The sequence below is a fragment of the Chionomys nivalis genome, chromosome 7 (genome assembly GCF_950005125.1).
Source record: "Chionomys nivalis chromosome 7, mChiNiv1.1, whole genome shotgun sequence".
Lineage (NCBI taxonomy): Eukaryota > Metazoa > Chordata > Mammalia > Rodentia > Cricetidae > Chionomys > Chionomys nivalis.
In genome coordinates this window covers 47,617,624-47,635,975 of record NC_080092.1, presented here as the reverse complement: position 1 = coordinate 47,635,975, position 18,352 = coordinate 47,617,624, and the positions used below count along the sequence as shown (strand labels likewise).

Here is an 18,352-nt window from a genome sequence, read left to right as displayed (position 1 = left end):
TTTTCATTATCCCTCAACTGAATAAACCATCCCTAAGCATTCTTCTGTGTGCTAAAGAATGCTAATGAGATGAAATAATCCCTGTGCTCAGGAGTTCAGATTCTCATATGGAATGAGTGGGTGAGATAACAAGACAAATAATAAATATCAAAGCACATTAAGTAGTAGTGAGTGTCATAAAGAAAAAAAATAAACAGAGGTAGGGGAAGGACGTGGCCGGGGCTTGAATTTAGCCAAACTACTAGGAAGACCTGACCGGATGGTGGAAATATTTGAGTAAATAAATGAAAAAAAAAAAAAGTCATGCTGGCATTTGGAAGAAGAGGATACCAGGCATAGGCCCCCACCAGAGCAGATTCTCTGGGGCAGTGAAGAATGCATGTCTGAGAAGCAGGTGGTCAGAACAGGGCGTGAGGAGGAAGTCTAGCTGAAATAAGATGTCGTGGGGAGCTCAAGCAGGGTGCTGGCATGATCTGGCTCACTCTTCCCAAGGGCTCCCCTTTCTGCTGTTTTGAAAGTAGAAGGAAAAGGAGTGGAGCAGGAAGTCAAGGTGATCGACTGGGGTAGCGCTACAACTGCCACAGGGGAGCCAGAGCACAAGACAGCAGCCACCGTGAAACTAAAACTGTCTTCACATCGCAAGAGATGGCGATTGGGATTAATACAAACACGGGTCTCAAACAGATGGCATTGCTCCCTGAAGCCTCAGACTGAACTGTGCCATCCCACACAGGTCTCAAGAAGTTCCGGAGAAAATATACACAAACGGGGTGGGCTCGACTCAGACCCGTATGTGTGGCAGGTCAGAACTCAGCCGGAACTGCTCAGCGAGGGCTGCTCTCCTCATCAGTCCTGTTCGTCTTTCAATAGCAATATCAATACAGTGCCGCAAACTTAAGCCACATCCCTCCAACCCCACCAAGAAGCAGAACTGCCGCTTCAGTGTCATTCCCGCTTAGACGTGAACAGAAGCGAGAGAGGTCCACAAAGCAGAAGACCTGCTTTTCTTTCTTCCTTCCTTTCTTGGGAGAGCTTCGCATATTCCATGGGAGACAAACCAACGCTCTCCAAGGCCACTTCTTGCTAACCGGGGTGTTTTTCTTTTCCACCATCCTGTAGATGTCTAAAGAGCTTAATCAACCCAAATTACAGGGTCTGCTTAATTCAAGGGTTTGATTTGAATACCATTGCCTTGGGAGGTGGAGAAACAAGTATTCCTTAGAAGAAGTTTCCTATTAGCAGGACTGTTCTCAAAGCGTGTCCTTGGCAGCCCATTAATTATATTTCATTTTGACAGATCTTGTATATAGTTGTTATATCTTTAAGGGGGGGAGAAGGTGTTGGGTGATTAATTGGTTGATAGTGTATGTTAATTGCATGCTAATTAAATTTAAATTTAATTCATATTTGAAACACTTAATTTAACTTGGGCCCAGGAAATTAGAATATTCAAGCGTCTTGAAGGAACTTGTCTTTCTATCTGTCACCTTCCTTGTCTGTTGACACTTTCTCCTTGTTTACAAACTTGTTTTTCAGGAGAAGAAATCAGATGGTTCTAAGGGCTCCCAGCTGTAATAAGAAAGTGTTGCTTCTTGCAATTCATAAATATTTAATTGCTTTACTAAAAAAGAGTGAATCCTAGCTCTCCACCCTATTACTTAAGTTGGCTCTGAACAAGCCCCATCAGGCTGGAAACGGTGTGTGTCTACATCCTTCCCCTGGCTTGATAATGGGAAAGACAAGTCTAGGAGCGTGTGTCTGTCCTTAGTGCTCAGAAGGTCACTGTTCTTCACTAATATGGAGCCATAGGACTGAAGGCAGGCAAGGGCACTGCTGGATGCCTCTCAGACATTCTCTGAGTCTGTTTTTCCACCGGAACTCATGGAGAACCCCAGGGGGTGAAGATTCTGCCAAGATTGTTGCCAAAATATCCAATGATTCATCCCATGGCTTTCAGGGACAGAGGGGCCCCTAGCTGAGTCCTGGAGCCTCAACCGTGAGTCTCCTACTTGTCTTGGGCACAGTGGCGAGGTCTACCAGGGTCCAGTTCTATGGAGAGTTTCTTAGAGATAAAGACCTTGCCTGTCTGGTGACTGTGGATAAAGCTTCAGTTTCGAACCTGTTACACAACAAAAACTGGGAACCCCAAGAATGGCAAGTGCATGGGCTTTAGGGCTTAGCTGTTCGGTTTTGCATGCTGACTCTCCCTTAGCAATGCAGCTAAGTGCTTCTGGGCCCTGGCACCCTTACCTCTGGAATGGAAGATGGTACATTTTATCACCCTGTGTTGTAAGAATTAGATTAGGTAGTCAACACAAACTAACAAAACATATAGTAAGATGCTCAGTGCCTGGTGGGGAGTGCCACAATTGCTGCCTGGTCTCCCCAGGTTCCTCTTCGGGTCCTGTAGAATGACTAATCTAGCAGTATGATAGTTGTTCTTTGTACATTCATGAGAGCGCCCCTCAGCTTGCCCTGGGCATGTACTGCCTCAGTGTTCACTTCTAAGGTTCAAACTTCCTTCCCTAACTGACTGGATCTCTCCTCAGCCGTCCTAGAGAAACCTCTAGAAAAGAAAGCTGGCAGGAATTATGGCCCTCCAGGCAACAGGAAGCTCATCTATTTCATCGACGATATGAACATGCCCGAGGTGGATGCCTATGGGACAGTACAGCCCCACACTGTCATCAGACAGCACCTAGACTATGGCCACTGGTAAGTGTCCCTGCAGAAGGGTTTCAGGTCACTGAGCTCACTAGAGGTCACAGCGACAAACTTCCTTCAACTCCAGTGCCACAAGAGGAGGTACCCAGGGTAAACCCCATTCCTTGGGGTTCCTATGATTCTTGGAGTGCTCCCTCAGAGCAGAGTTTTCAGAGCAAAGGAGTACTGAGCTCTCGCCCAAGAAGTAAGCTATGGTTTTCTATGGGACTCATTGCCATGACCTCCAGAGATTGGGAAGGATGGGTGTGTTAGAAGAGATGATGGAAAGGGAATTTTGCATTTCATTGACTGTGTGCTATACAAGCATATGGAAACATACCAAACTGTACTAGACGCACCATTGCTATTTTTCAAATATAAAGCTATGATAGACAATTTTTAAAAAGAAAACACTATCTTGAGATTGCATTCTCTGAGACTTCATCTAGCTACAGAGCTGAACTCCCCACTTGTTCCCACTGTGGCCCCCGCAGGGGTGCTCTGACGATAGCAGACACTCTCGGCTGACCTAGTTGGGCTTGACGTCTTCAGAGCAATGCAGAGTCTCATACTTTTTCTTACAACATCCTCGTTTGTAGTAGCAGCCAGTCTACACTGACCAGGAAAAGGTCAGTAATCTGAAACAGGTCTGTCTCCCTCCTCCTTCTGTAAAGATGGAGTGGGGGAGGGTCGGGGGGTTCAAGAGAGAAATAAGAGAGGAACCACAGTGATGATGCGCTTCCCAGTCCTTCCTAAAATCTCTGTCAAATGCCATTAGCGCCTTGCCCTCTGTCTCTGCATTAGGATTTGAACTACTAAATGCTCTAGGAAACATAGACCAAAGGTAAGCTGTTTAACTTTGCTTCATCGTCGCCATCCTAAGTGGGAAGTAGAAACAAAGTCTGCCCTCTTGCTTCCTTTCTTGGCATGTACTGTCTCTGAAATACCTGTTTCAGAACCTCTCCTTTCCCCTCGATTCCCAGTGTAACAAAGCTGATGACTTGGGTTTTCTGAGGAAACCGTTGCTAAGTCCATCCTCACTTCTGTAGACCTTGCTGACAGCCTTGCATGCTCCCACGACATCTTCCCTAAAGCATATCTCCCATGTATTGGCTCCATCGCCTTCTACTCCTGAAGTCTACACTAGCTGTCCCCATCTCTTTGCTGGCTCCTTCATGCCATTGAAACTTCTGTTTTGTTTGTTAAATAACTTTCTCCTACGGCCATGCTCTCTTTCTTCATGTCTAACTAAATTTCTCCATCTGTTCTTGCTTCCCGCTCAACTTCCAACTCACTCTTGAATGCATTTGTCTTTGATTTCTGCACCCCTCCACCCAGTTTCTGAACTGTTCCTGAAAACCTAACTGTTTTTACTGTGGAATAGGAGGGACCCTGTTGGGGAGGGGTCTTTCTTGGCTCTACATTGCTAATGGAGGAGCATTGACTTCTATTGTTTTCTGGGCTGCCCCATCCGCCTGACTTTCTTTTTTTCTTTTTTTGATTTTTCGAGACAGGGTTTCTCTGTGGTTTTGGAGCCTGTCCTGGAACTAGCTCTTGTAGACCAGGCTGGTCTCGAACTCACAGAGATCCGCCTGCCTCTGCCTCCCGAGTGCTGGGATTAAAGGCGTGCGCCACCACCGCCTGGCTCCCCCTGACTTTCTTCTGGCCTCTCAGTCCTCTTCTGTGCTTGCCTCCTGGGCTATTTCCATAGGTATTGGGTTTCTCTTAATATTGCCTTGGGTTATCGTTTCTTCTTAGTCTCTCAGTAAGTCTAGTCTTGAATGAGAATAGCCCCCATAGGCTCCTATGTTTGGTCCCCAGTCAGTGGAACAGTTTAGGGGAAGGATTAGGAGGTGTGGCTTTGTTGGAGAAGGTGTGTCTTGGGGGGCAGACATTGAAGTTTCAAAAACACATGCAAATCCACATGCACTCTTGCTGCCTCTGGTTGTGGATTAAGGTGTGAACTCTCAGCTGTTCCTTCTCTCTGCTATGATACTCTCACCCTCTGAAACCATCCATCAAGTTAAATGCTGTCTCCTAGAAGTTTCCTTGATTGTGGTTCTTATCACAGCAAGAGAAAACAAGTAAGACACAAACAACCCAAGCACATGAATCATGGAACTTGTCCTACTTCACTTTGAGGAAGTGCTACCTGCCTCACCCCCCAACATATAACTAACTCTCACGATAAGTTTGGTTTGATTTGTTTTATTCAGAGAAAGAGAATACCACTACGTGACCCAGCCCACCCTCGTACTCATGGCTTCCTGCCTCCTGAGTGTCTGGGTTCCAGATAGATACTACCAAAGGTGGCTCACTGGAGGCCTCTGTTTCAGGTATGATCGGAACAAGCTGTCCCTAAAGGAGATCATGGGCGCACAGTACATCTCCTGTATGAACCCCACTGCAGGCAGCTTTACCATCAACCCAAGGCTTCAGGTATGAAAGGAGTCGAGCATGGGTGGTGCTTCTGAGTCCGAATGCTATCTATCAGGGCTGATGGCCTTTGACTATCAGTGGTAACTGGCCTTTCCTCTGCCCAGCCTGCCAAAGAGGCAAACCAACTTGCATTTCTACAATAAGAGCCCCTAGACTCAGTGTCATGGGATCAAAAACTAGATGAGTTCTCAGAGTTCACATGACTCAACTCCCTCATTATTAAAATAAGACTTCTGGTAGATGGACTTACCTTTTCAAGGGCATATAGACACAGTGCCAACTCAGACTTAGATTCAGATTCTTTTCCCACTATCCCATGTAGTATCTTTGGCCAAAGCTTTGATGCCATTAGTCTTCCAGTCACTTTGGGTTCAACCTAAGTTCAGATACAGTAATCTTTAATTACTGACCCCAGTACAGAGCAATGATTTTCACTGGGTGATAAATGATGTCCAACTCATGCCTGTCCCATGTTCCTTGTGTCCTTCTGCAGCGTCACTTCAGTGTGTTCGTCCTCTCTTTCCCGGGGGCTGATGCCCTCTCCTCCATTTATAGCATCATCCTGACTCATCACCTGAAGTTTGGAAATTTTCCCACCACCCTGCAGAAATCCATCCCTCCTCTGATCAACCTAGCTGTCACCTTCCACCAGAAAATTGCCACCACATTCCTGCCCACGGCAATCAAGTTCCACTACATCTTCAATCTCAGAGATTTTGCCAATATTTTCCAGGTAAGTTTGTGAGAGGCTATGAAAGCTTAAAGATGGTCCATCGGCTCCTGTTCTTAATGAAATAGATGGTGAGTGGCAAATCCATCTCAACAAAGATGCAAGTTGTATGGAGTCGTGATCATAAATAGGTAAAGAATATCATGGGCTCCATGAGGAAGATGTCAACAAAACAAAGTTTTATTTTAAAGCTAAACTATTTCTCAGCAAAGACAGTCCATTTCTAAGTCGGTTCTCTTCTTCCAAAGCTAGCATCAGGGAGACAATGATACATTAGTATCCTGGTGTACTGGGAAGAATAAGGGAAAAGATGGACAAGAAAGTGGGAAAAGAAGAGAGAATGAAAAGGAGCAATAAGAGGAGGCGAAGGGAAAGAAGACAAAAGGAAAACGGACGAAAGGGGAAAGAAGAGTAATTGCTTAAACCCCTTCATTGCTTCTACTCATTGTTTTATGTTGAAAAGAAATGTCTCCCAAACTAAAGTTAGAAGTCCTGTTACAGTAGTCCTAAAAATGTCATTCACCATCTCATATACAGCCTTAGTCCTACAAAGTCCAGATTCACTTCCAGAACAAATCTGTTTCAGATATAGTCTAGTCTGGTATTCAACTTGAGATCCTCATGTCACAGCCCATTAGATATCAGACTAGATATATAGTTAGATCCTATCTCAAGAATAACAGAAGCAAAAACCCTACTATCCTGTAAAACTTATAGTGCATGGAAAAGTCTGGGCTTACTCATAATTAGCTCTATGCTTTGAGCATTATTTGAGAGAGAGAGATTGCTCATATCATAGACCCATGTTTAGATTCACTGAAATGTGATGGAGACTGGGTATCACTGTCTGCATTTCCTAAAGGAAAAGCAAGAGGCAAAAATGTTTGGTCAAATTCACATTGCTCTTCAGTGGCAGTGCCAAAGGGGAACTGGTCAACCACCCCTGACTAGACACAACGCTGCTTCGGCTCCTGCCTGGACATTTGCCTTGTCATCTAGAAATCTTAAAACTGAGTTCTCACCTCAATACTTTGCAAAGCATGTTGTTTTGGTTGGTTTTATCAAATTGACACAAACCTAGATGTATATGGGAAGAGGGACTCTTTAATTGAGAAAATTCCTCCATAAATTGACCTGTGTTCAAGTCTGGAAGGCATTTTCTTGATTAATAATTGATGTGGAAGGCCCAGGCCAAGGCAGGCTGTGCAATCCCTGGTCAGATGCTCCTTGGTTATAATAAGAGAGTAGACTAAACAAGCCGCAGCTCTCCTCTATGGCCTCCTTATTTGTTCCTGGCTTCTGACTTGAGTCCCTGTCCTGACTCCCTTGGGAAAGCTATAAGATGAGATAAACCCTTTCCTCCCCAAGTTGCTTTCAATATGGAGTTTTGCCACAATGATAAAAGCCCTAAGACAGACATTATCGCCTCTATTCAGTAGAGACTTGGAGAAGTTACTGGCCAGCATTAACTTCTGAGATGTAAATGCTCAGGGAGTCAGAAATCACGAGGTGGTGTCAGCCCAGGTCAGCAGAGTGGGAGCAGTGGTGGCGGGTAGTGGAGAGGTAAAAGATGAGACTACAAGATAATTCGGGAACCTGAAGAGGCCCTTGTGAAAGGTTCGGTTTTAGTTTTTATTTGCTGAGCACAGCACTAAGCCTTTCCTCCCATTAATTCATCTAATCCTCTCAACAGCCATAGGAAGTCAAACAGTGACTACAGTCGGTCTTCTTTAACCTTGAGTTCCACAGAGCTGGATTCAACCAACTGTGGATTGGAAATACTTTGAAGACTTGAATCTGTACAGAACCACTTGTTTTCTTTCTGATCACTATTTCACTAATAGTAGAATAAATAAACGATTTGCCTTATCAACTTCATTAGGGGTTGTACAAAATTTAGAGGTGATTGCAGGTATACAGAAGAATCTGCATAGGCTATATGCTTGTATTATTGTATTTTATAGCAATACCAGAGTGTCCGTGGATTATGATGCCCAAGGAGGTCCTGGAACCAGTACCCTATGGGTCCACAGGGATGTATCTATTTCAATTTAAAAATGACACAGTTGTGAGGTTCCTTGAACGTGATCACAGAACTGGTAGTTTGTAGCATGTGAGGTCCCAGCTAGAATACTCAATGCTCCTGTGTAGGTAATTTAGAGCCACAAAATGGCTTCAAGAAAGGGGGTATTTTATTCCAATCTTGTTTTGTGTAATGGATACAGTGTCAAGGAAGAACCAGAAAGGGTAGAAAAGCCAGAATGGAAACCGAGTCTTTTCTTCTCCTGGGCTTTCTTGGCCTAACTCAAGCAACCTGAGTAGCAACTCCTTCGGCTCTGCTTCTCAGCCTGGCCTCTTGGCAGTCTGTCAACTGTCAGCAAATTGCCATAGCAATGGAGAGTACACCCCCAATGGAGTGCTGCCTCCCTTCAACTCCAACTACACAGCTCTGCCCATGTCCCACCAACCACACCAAGGGACAGCTTCAAGTTCAGAACTTGACCTCTGCCTCCTGTTTTCTTCCTTCTCAACAGTTTATCTGAAGGCCCGATGGAAGAAATTAGGGGAAAAATTGAACAATCAATAGAAAATGTATCCTTCATACAGAACCCAGCTCATTTCAAGCTCTGTATGAACTTCCCTCCCTGCAAATCACAGAAGAATTTAGTAGGGCCTGATAGTAGAAATCATGAGCTGATTTCCCCCTCTCAGGGCCACACAGAGCAAATTAAGACAGCGCACAGTTTTCACCAGACACATCCGCAGTTGCTGAGTACTTTGTTGCTAGTCACTGTGACTATGGATGGCTGTAACAGGAACTCTAAAGGCCAAGAGATAATTCTCCTCATGGTCAAGTGCAAAACCCCAGAAGGCAAGACTCCTCGGTGGCACACTATCCCTCCTTCCACATGGATAATAAATGCCTAGGATAGTTAATGAGGAAAAAGAGGCCTGTCTCAAAAGAAGTAACATTTCTATTTCTTTCCAATCTTTATTTTTTTTATTTCTTTTTCTTGTGGTATTTTGTTGGCTCCAACTTCCAGTAGAGTGTTGAAGAAGAGTGTGAGGGAAGAATCTTTCCACCGTCACAGTTTTTCAGAAAGAAAAGGTTTAACAGCTCACTAGTGCAAGAACTTACTCTCATTTATTGTCTTTCTTTTACATTTTTTAATATTCTATTAATTTAATTCTATTAAAGTATAGCACACAGAGAGAAAGCACACAGGACCCTAGGAAATGGCTTGGTTAATTATCACAAGTGACCACACTTGAAATTACACCTTGCTCAAGAACTAAAATAAAATACCCCCACAGCTCCCCTGTTCCTTCAACCTTTCCTTCTCTTCTAGTCTTCAAAATTACCGGACTTTGGCCCTAGATCTCAACTTTGTAACAATAAAATTTAAGTCAATATTACTAATTCATCCAATGTTTTTTTTTTTTGTTCTTTTTTTTTTTTTTTTTTTTTAGTCCTATTGTTGGATTTAAAAGTAACATTTAAGGCAGGGCACAATGTCACAGACCTTCAACTCTAGCATTATAGACACAGAGGACCAGGCCCACTATGAGCCTGAGACCAGCATGGTCTAACTATCAGGTTGAACAATACAATGAGACCCTCAAAAGAAGTAACATTTCTATTTATTTCCAATCTTTATTATTTTTATTTCTTTTTCTTGTGGTATTTTGTTGGCTCTAACTTCCAGTAGAGTGTTGAAGAAGAGTGTGGGGGCAGACTCTTTCCACCTTCACAGTTTTTCAGAAAGAAAAGGTTTAACAGGTCACTGGTACAATGTTTCCCATAGGTTTCTGAGGGTGCTTGTTGCTGTGGGAAGATGAGTTTTCATGGCTTATTAAGAGTTTCATTCGCAACTGAACACAGAAACTTAACAAATCTGCTTTTCTACTTGAATAATCAAAACCTTTTTTCTTCCCTAGTCTGATACTGTGCTAAATTATACTAATTACTTTTGGATCCTAAGTTAACTTTGCATTCCTGGGCATGTGGTTCCCCCTACATTTTGTTGTTTTTCCACTAACCTCCTGAGGTAGAAACGATCTACTTCTGCAGCACTAAATCTCCTTTCTTGCCAACCTCAGGTTAAAAATTCTAAATAAAATATTTTGGATTTTTTTGTCCCTTTTGGTTCTACTTCTGGGAGATTTTGTAAAACACCGCATTGTGCTTTCCTCGCATGTGGACAGCCACCTAGTGTTTTCTTTGCAGAGGGTTGAAATTATGAATTTGATCTATTTGATATGCACAGTGCTACCGCATTTTGTATCGCATATTCACCACAGTATCACGTAACAACTTAGTAGGTCAAAAAATTTCCTGGTATCTTTGAAGGCTTTCTGCAGGCAGAAGTCTGGTTCTCCCAAGAAACTGTCTCCCCCCCCCCCCCCAAGACTTCGGCTGGCAGCTGGAGGCCCACCCACACAGCAGGCTTAACGTCTGTAGCATCTGCAAAGGCTTTGTGATCTCTGTCTGTCATTCTGAGTATCAGTTATGTGTGGCATTCCTTCTCTTCTGTCATCCCCGCAGAGGGGTTATCAACTGCTAGTCCTTTGGGGTTTGTTTTGTAGTTTTTTTTTTCATTTGTCTCTCTTTCTAGATGGAAAAAAATACCAACATTTGACTTTACTGACTGTTTTGTTGATGTTTGTTTTTTAAATATACCCTTTAGAGAGATAACCTCAGACACTATCCCAGATTGGACAAAATGCTCCAGAGCAGTGATTCTCAACCTGTGGGCCATGACTTCCTTGGCAAACTTCTATTTCCAAAAACAATTTACATTATGATTCATAATTGTAACAAAATTACACTTATGAAGTAACAATGAAATAATTTTATGTTTCAGGGTCACCCTAACAGTACTAAAGGGTCACAGCATTGGGAAGGTTGAGAAGCACTGCTCCAGAAAGTTCTTTTCAGTTGCTTTTGTTAACATTGTCTGTTGTCTGATCTCTTGAAAGGGCATTCTCTTCTCCTCTGTGGAATGTGTGAAGTCCACCCAGGACCTAGTAAAACTCTATCTGCATGAATCAAATCGGGTTTATCGGGATAAGATGGTAGAAGAAAAGGATTTCGAACTTTTTGACAAAATCCAAACAGATTTCCTCAAGAAAAATTTTGATGTAAGTATTGCCTGTGGTGTTTTGGGTTTAAAACGTCAATAGAATGATGGCCATGTAGATGATCAGCCAAATTAATCTAGTCTACTAAGTTCGGGAAAGCCAGAGAATGGGCTAAAAAAAAATCATGATTTTGCTCAGTCAAAAAGTGGAGGGCAAGGCGTAGTTTATCCACAGATCTCACACTGAAAGGCTCCCTAGAGAGCATCTGGTCCAAAGGCACATATGATGCCGAGGTCTCTTCTCGCTCCCCAGGTTCATATCTCTGATGGTGTTCAGCATCCTGAGACTGTGAGCTCTCATCTCTCCCGTGGTTGCCATTTTAAGTGTTAGTAACTGGAAACGTTGAGCAATTCTAAAACAACATTTAGAGTGATTTTGGACACTAATGTTTTACATTAATGACTTAATGTGGTTCCCTGTCCAGAAATCTGAGAGAAAAAAGACTGATGATCTAACTCCCCCTCTTCCCTTTCTCCTTCCTCTTCTCCCCCACCCCCCCCCGCCACCCCTCCTCCTTCCTTTACTGTGAAAGAGGGTTTTGCTATACAGCTAAAAGATTCTGGAATTCACTATGTATCCAAGTCACTATGAAACCCAGGCTAGCCTTGAACTCTCAATTCTTCTGCCTCCACCTCCTGACGGGTGAGATCACAAGTATGTGCCACCACGTGTCCCCCTTTTCTACTGTGCCATAGTTTTGTGACTACAATCCTCAAACTGTGCCCTTCTAAACAGTTGGAAAGGAGCCTTGATGGAAGGGGTAGAGAAGGGCTTCATGTGACATCTCTCTCTCTCTCTCTCTCTCTCTCTCTCTCTCTCTCTCTCTCTCTCTCTCTGAAATCTCAATGGTGCATTTAACACTTAAACCCAGAAATCTGGAATCATTCTAATTTGCAAACCATTTTGCAAATCCATTGCATCCTAACTTGCCTTTGTCAAAAGCTCCTAACTCACAAAATGACTAGAACATAGAATGTGACTTGGAAAGTTCTGGCACCAGGTCACTGCCATTCCCAGTGTTGAAATGACCCCACAACTACATGGCACTTTCAAGCAGAGCTGCCTGTTTTCTGTCCTCTTCTGAATTAAAAATAACCAAACCCCATCTGCATTGCACTATGCTCTCTCTATTCTCAATGAATTGTTATTTAACAAAATAACATAGGCTGGGCAATTTAGACTTGGGTGTATTTGCAGCACAGGTCTAGAAGCTGAAAGTCCAAGATGGGGAGACTCCATGGTTCAGTCTCTGTGAGGGGACTCGTGGTAATAGCAGGTGCAGAAGTAGAAGGGACAGCATGCTGAAGGGGATGGGGTCAATAAACTAGACTCACTTTTCAATTAATAACACACTCTTGGAAGAGCTGACAGCACATTGCCCAAGATCAGAATCATTAGCTGCAGAGAGTAGTGTCCCAGTGACCTAATCACCTTCCATCTGGCCCCACCTTTTAAAGAACCCAGTGTGCATCACACAGCCAACTAGGGATCCAGCTGTCAACATGTAAACCTTTGGGGAGCAACCCAATCTACACTGCAGCACCCACTCTGCGTCAGCTCCGTATTTCCTCCTGATAAGACCCTGGGTGGACCTCTGAGGATGCCGTAAGCCATCCCAGTCCAAATGGCCAACTTCTAGGTGCTGAGAGGAACTGTTAAGTAGCTTATTTTCAGCCGGCTGTCTGGCTGATAAACACCCTCACTTCCACTTCCTTCATCATGTTCATAGAGCCTGCCATCCAGATCTCTCACATCTTAGATGCCCCCCTGTGAGTACTGCAGAGTTAGCCGGTTTGTTTTCTTACAGCTAAATTTGCAAGCAAGCCTTGTTTTCCTGAGCTGGTCTGAGCCAGAACTTTAAAGTCATAAGGCTCAGTGCTTGAAGTAGAGCTCCTTATGTGCTCTACGTTTGAATGAGAAGCACACATCATTTGATCAGAGACCAAACTATAGTTCACACAGCCATTATTCTTGCAACGCCTGTGAAGACAGCTGAAGTCCCTTGTCTGTCAGTATCCTAGGGCTGGGATCAGTACCAAAGTTACCAAATTCATCACAAAATGATTCAGCCCTTTTGTTAAAGCCTGGCTTGTAGCTCAGACTGACATAATGTCACTATTAAATAGCTTAGATTCACCACATTGGGGGAAGGGCATCCTTTGTCCCTTCTACACAACACAGCTCTGATCATTAAACTGAAGACTTGTTCTGTTCATCAAAGAATCTTTGTAGATGAGGCTTTTCAAAACTTCACCTTCCTTTCTCTCCTGAGAGATCCTTAGTGTAAATCGGCACCCATCAGAATCAACCCGGAATGTTAGCTTGTTCTCAAGATGGGCCAAGATGTTGCTGCATGCCTTTCTTGTGCTTTCTTATTTGTTTTTATTTAATGTGCAAGGGGGTTCTGCCTGCACATATGTCTCTGTACCATGTTCATGCCCAGTGCCCTTTGGAGGCTGAAAGAGGGCACGGGAACTAGAGTTACAGATGGTTGTGAGCCTCCATGTGGCTGCTTGGAATCAAACCTGAATCCCCTTGAAGGGTATCCAGTGTTCTTAACCACTGAACCATTTCTCCAGAGCTGTCTTTATTAGAGAAACCATTACTGTGATGAAACACCATGACCAAAGCAACTTGGGAAAGAAAGGGTTTATTTTATTCACAGTTTCATGTAATGATTAATCATCAAAAGCAGTGAGGGCAGGAACTCAAGAAGGGCAGGAAGTTGGAGGCAGAAGCTGATGCAAAGGCCATGGAGGGTGCAGCTTACTGACTTGCTCCCCATAGTTTGCTCAGTCTGCTTTATTACAGAACCCAGGACCACCAGTCCAGGAGTGGCCCCACCCACAATGGCCTGGGCCTCCCACATCAATCACTAATTAAGAAAATCCCCTACTGGCTTGCATCTTCTCAACTAAGGCTCCCTTCTCTCTGATGACTCTAGCTTGTGTCAAGTTGTCATAAAACTAGCCAGCACATGGTCTAGAGAGAGGGCTCAGAAGTTAAGAGCACTGACTACCCTTGCAGAGGTCCTGAGTTCAGTTCCCAGCAACCACATTGTGGCTCACAACCATCTATAATGAGAGCCAGCACCCTCTTCTGGTTTGTAGACATACATACCGACAGAGCACTACACATGCAAAATAAATCTTTAAAGCATTTTTAAACGAACAAAACTAGCCAGCACAGTCTCCTATTGTGTCCTCTTAAACTAGAAAAAGTAATTCTTTTGCATTTCATTCAACCTGCCCAGATGTCTAAGCAATTGTTGTTACAATCAACAAGGCTAAAATAGGTTAGGGTTTTCTGTGGCCCTGAAAAGACCCTCAAAAATCAGGATGCATCTGATAGTCAGTCTTCTAGCCCTTTCTCTTATGCTCAGACAGCTGGCCTGGTTTCTCTGTGTGTTGTTTGCCTGCTCACTTTCCCCTCCACTGTGTTCGGTGTATCTTGCCCAGGGAGTTTATAAGGCTAACACTGCTGTGACTTAGTTTTCCTGACAGTGGTCCCTATTGGTTATCTGTTTCCCATAAAGATTTCCTTGTTTGAATTTTAGAAAGCCTTCCTGGGGTACATCACTTCTATCACATTTCTTCCTACAGGAAGTCTCAGATATCTAGGTTATTGAAAAGCCAATAAAATGCTATTGTGTCCTCTAATGTAAACTAACAATAGCAGCCTCCAAAATGCTTAGAGAATATGTTTATAGTGAAGAAATGAAGAGTTGTATCTGCTTAATTAATCAAATTGTACTAGTCATTACGCGACATGGTAATGTTTGTCCTGTGGCAAGATTTGACAAATGGTAAGATAGAATCTTTATGAAAGTTTTGTAAACAGAGCATTCCACTCTAAATGTTTTAATATTATGAGCAACCTTATATATAAAATAGCAAACTAAGGAGGGGAGCTACTAGAATATTCTTCGGAAACCAAGTCCTCTCTAGGGGTGGAGCCAACCTCACAGGAGACAGGAAGCATGCTTTATGGCCATGCAGCAGGCTAGAGAATAAGAACCATTGAAATGAGCTTAGAGTAAGTGAGGCCACTGGGCAATGTTCGCTTGTATCCAACGTTGCCAAAGGAAGTCCTGTCTAGAGAAATCCACCCGTGTCCTCATCCACTCTCCCAGTAAAGTTTGCCCTTGGGTTTAGGGACATCATTTAGGGGTTGATTATAATTGGTAATTGGTTTTTCAAGACAGGGTTTCTCTGTAACTTTGGAGCCTGTCCTGGAACTCGCTCTTGTACACCAGGTTGGCCTCGAACTCACAGAGATCTGCCTGCCTCTGCCTCCCGAGTGCTGGGATTAAAGGCGTGCACCACCATCGCTTGGCAAAAACAAAAATATTCTTACAGTGCTTTAAAGATGAATTCTTCCCATTTTCCACTTCCCACCCTTATTCTGTAAAGATTAACAAAGTTTATGAGTTCCTAGATTTGGTAAATCCAGAGTAAAAGTCCACCTCCTAGGGAAATGCCAAAGCGGAAGTGTTAGAAGTGGTTCTGGGGCTCATTTTTCATGTAGCATGTAGACAAAGCAGTCAGGCTGGTGTCCCTACCATATGTGGTACCAGACAAGAATCTACAAAAGTCTCACCCCCTGTGTCTTCTCACCAGGATGCTGAAGAGATGCTGCGGCAGACCCAAAGACTGAACGTGTATTGTCACTTTGCAAATGGCATTGGTGAGCCCAAATACATGCCCGTGCAATCGTGGGAGCTTCTGAGCCAGACTCTTCTGGAGGCTCTGGAGAGCCACAATGACGTGAATGCTGTGATGGACCTGGTTCTCTTTGAGGACGCCGTGCACCACGTGTGAGTGAGCATCTCTTCCCTGCGTCTCCTCGGTGGCTTCTCCTTCCCATGGCCAGGGGTCTCATTCTTTTTTCTAGAGTTTTTAAATTAGTTCTTTGAGAATTTCTTGCAATATATTTTGACCAGATTTCCCAACTCAATGCAGAATAATTCCATTAAGCCAGAAGTCAGCCCCTGTTATCCCTCAGTGAGGGTCAAAAGCTCAGCTTTTGCAGAATTGGATTTACTTTCGCATTCACATTTACCGTACCTTTCCATAATCACAGCAATGCCAAGAGATTTGAGATCATAAAAGAGGCACCAGGACCCCTACCTATGTGCGTGCACACACACACATGTGCACACACACACGCACTCACCTTTTCCAAGCACACATGTATTTCCAAACTTAAATATTACTATGCGTGCTCGTCCTATCTAGTGAGCCGCTGCAATAGTCATCAGCACACCTAGATAACTTACACTCACACAGTGTGCCTCCTATCTAACCCTTATATTGTCCAGTCTTTGTGCTACTTAACACTCTTGGTGCCTTCTAATATTCTTCCACCCTGTCCAAGGTTCCCAGGGTTTCCACTGCTAAATTCTGACAGAAGCATGGCTGGCCTGAGTCGACATGAAGCTGTTTGCCTTCCCCACCCATCCCATGAACCCCAGAGCTCAGAGAGGGACAAGCTCCTTATCCTCACCCTCACCACAATGCCGCATTTAAACCTTTTCTCCCTCTTAAAGGATGTATTTGTTTTTATGTCTTGTGTAGATAAATTTGTTGCCTGTATGTAAGTACTATGTATGTGTGTATACTATGTACAGGCCTGGTACCTGTAGGGGCTAGAAGAGGACATCAGATCCCTTGGAACTGGGGTTATAAGTGGTTATGAGCCACCAAGTAGGTGCTGGAAACCAAATCCAAGGCCTCTGCAAAAGTAGTAAGTGCTCTTAACCCAGAGCCATCTCTCCAGCCACCCCCCACCACCACCCATTTCTCTTCCTGACCTTTGGAAGACCCAATCATTCTGAAGCACACTCTCTATTCTCACACTCCTGCTTTCTCCTTGTCAGCGTCTGCTGATGTCCAGTCACCTCCCATCTGTTAGCACTTGGACGACCTTCTCCTTACCATGACATGACTTATTCCTGACTCTTAGCCCTGGTCTTTCTGTTCCCTGGCATCTTTGACTTCTGTCACCTTGGTTACATGCCCAGACCCTCAAATATATACTCTTCTCCACTGTGTCTACTATTGGTTATGAACTCAATTTCAGAGTCTGAAGTACAAGCATCTTTGTGACACAGATGTCCACTTTTCCCTTCTACTAGCCTCCCAAGTTCTGGCTATTCTTCAACTCCATCCAAACTTCCATTTATGGACCGGGTGCTTTATCATATTCCCATCTCCCTTTCCCTGCAATATCTTCTGGGTTAACTGATGGTTATCCCAGTCCAGGCTGCCCTAACTCTCCTATCAATGTGTCTATGGTACCAAATACAACTCTAGTTAAACCATACCATCTCCCTCCCATTCCATCCATCTCCCAGTTGTTGAAGAAAATCCTCCAAACATGATGGCTAGTGTTACTTCATATTTTGTAGTCAGACAAATCAGGTAGGTGCTAAATGTGGCCCGAAATCCTCCCCCTCAACTCTGGGAACTGTATTCCCTCTACTGTTCAGAGATAACTACAGATACACAATTGTCCTCTCCTCTCAAACTCTTGACAGTCCTGCCCTGTCTTCAGTCACAGCTGGAGAATGCCCTCTCATTTTCCTGAGATAACAAAAGAGACTAGAAGAGAGTGCTCACCCCTAGTTCTCTCCTCAACAAGCTCTTCTTGCCACATGAGGAAATCACTGTAGCCGTCCCAGACCTACCTCCCCCCAAGGTTAAATGCTATGGCCAGGTCCACACCTCATGTTCCTTGGTCAGATGCTGCATCCCTCATAACGTTCCACTTTGTCTAACACCCACCCATCCATCCACCATCTAACATGTGCTTGTAGATAAGATAACGTATACACAGCTACCCCAACACAGCTTCTGGGAAGCATCCTGGCCTCTCTTTCTGGAAGCCCCTCAGCGGACTTCCTAGTTCACCACGCCAGCAGACTCTGCTCAGCTTTTGCTGAGACTTTACAGTCAATCGTAGTCACCATCCAACTTCCTCTTTGTTTTTCCTCCTCCTCGTGCATGTTTGCAGCGTGTTCTTGCTGTCCTCTTAGAATCACATCAGTTATTAATCACACAGACCTTAAGATATACTGCTTTTGTTCTCCAAAAGTCTATTAGTCCTCCAGGGAGAGAGAGAGAGAGGGAGGGAGAGAGAGAGAGAGAGAGAGAGAGAGAGAGAGAGAGAGAGAGAGAGAGAGAGAGAGAGAGAGAGAGAGAGAGAGAGAGAATGTGTATGTGTGTGTCTTCAAAGAACCAGCTTCCTCCAGCTGCGCTAAGGGGCATCTTTAGCTTTTGTTTTTAATCTCTCAGAAATTCAGTAATGGGCTTAATGCAGATAGTCTTAGTTTTCCAG

General features: G+C 44.0%; 1 protein-coding gene across 6 annotated transcripts in view; it reads left to right on the top strand.

Moving 5' to 3' along the window:
* Dnah9 (dynein axonemal heavy chain 9) overlaps window positions 1–18,352 on the top strand; it is a 341,979-nt gene that overhangs the window by 166,000 nt on the left and 157,627 nt on the right. For all 6 annotated transcript variants that reach the window (XM_057773503.1, XM_057773502.1, XM_057773504.1 and 3 more), the window contains 5 exons: window positions 2,550–2,715; window positions 5,040–5,142; window positions 5,636–5,875; window positions 10,853–11,014; window positions 15,634–15,830. In XM_057773503.1, coding sequence (XP_057629486.1) covers window positions 2,550–2,715; window positions 5,040–5,142; window positions 5,636–5,875; window positions 10,853–11,014; window positions 15,634–15,830 — 868 coding nt within the window. The remainder of the gene's footprint in view (window positions 1–2,549; window positions 2,716–5,039; window positions 5,143–5,635; window positions 5,876–10,852; window positions 11,015–15,633; window positions 15,831–18,352) is intronic.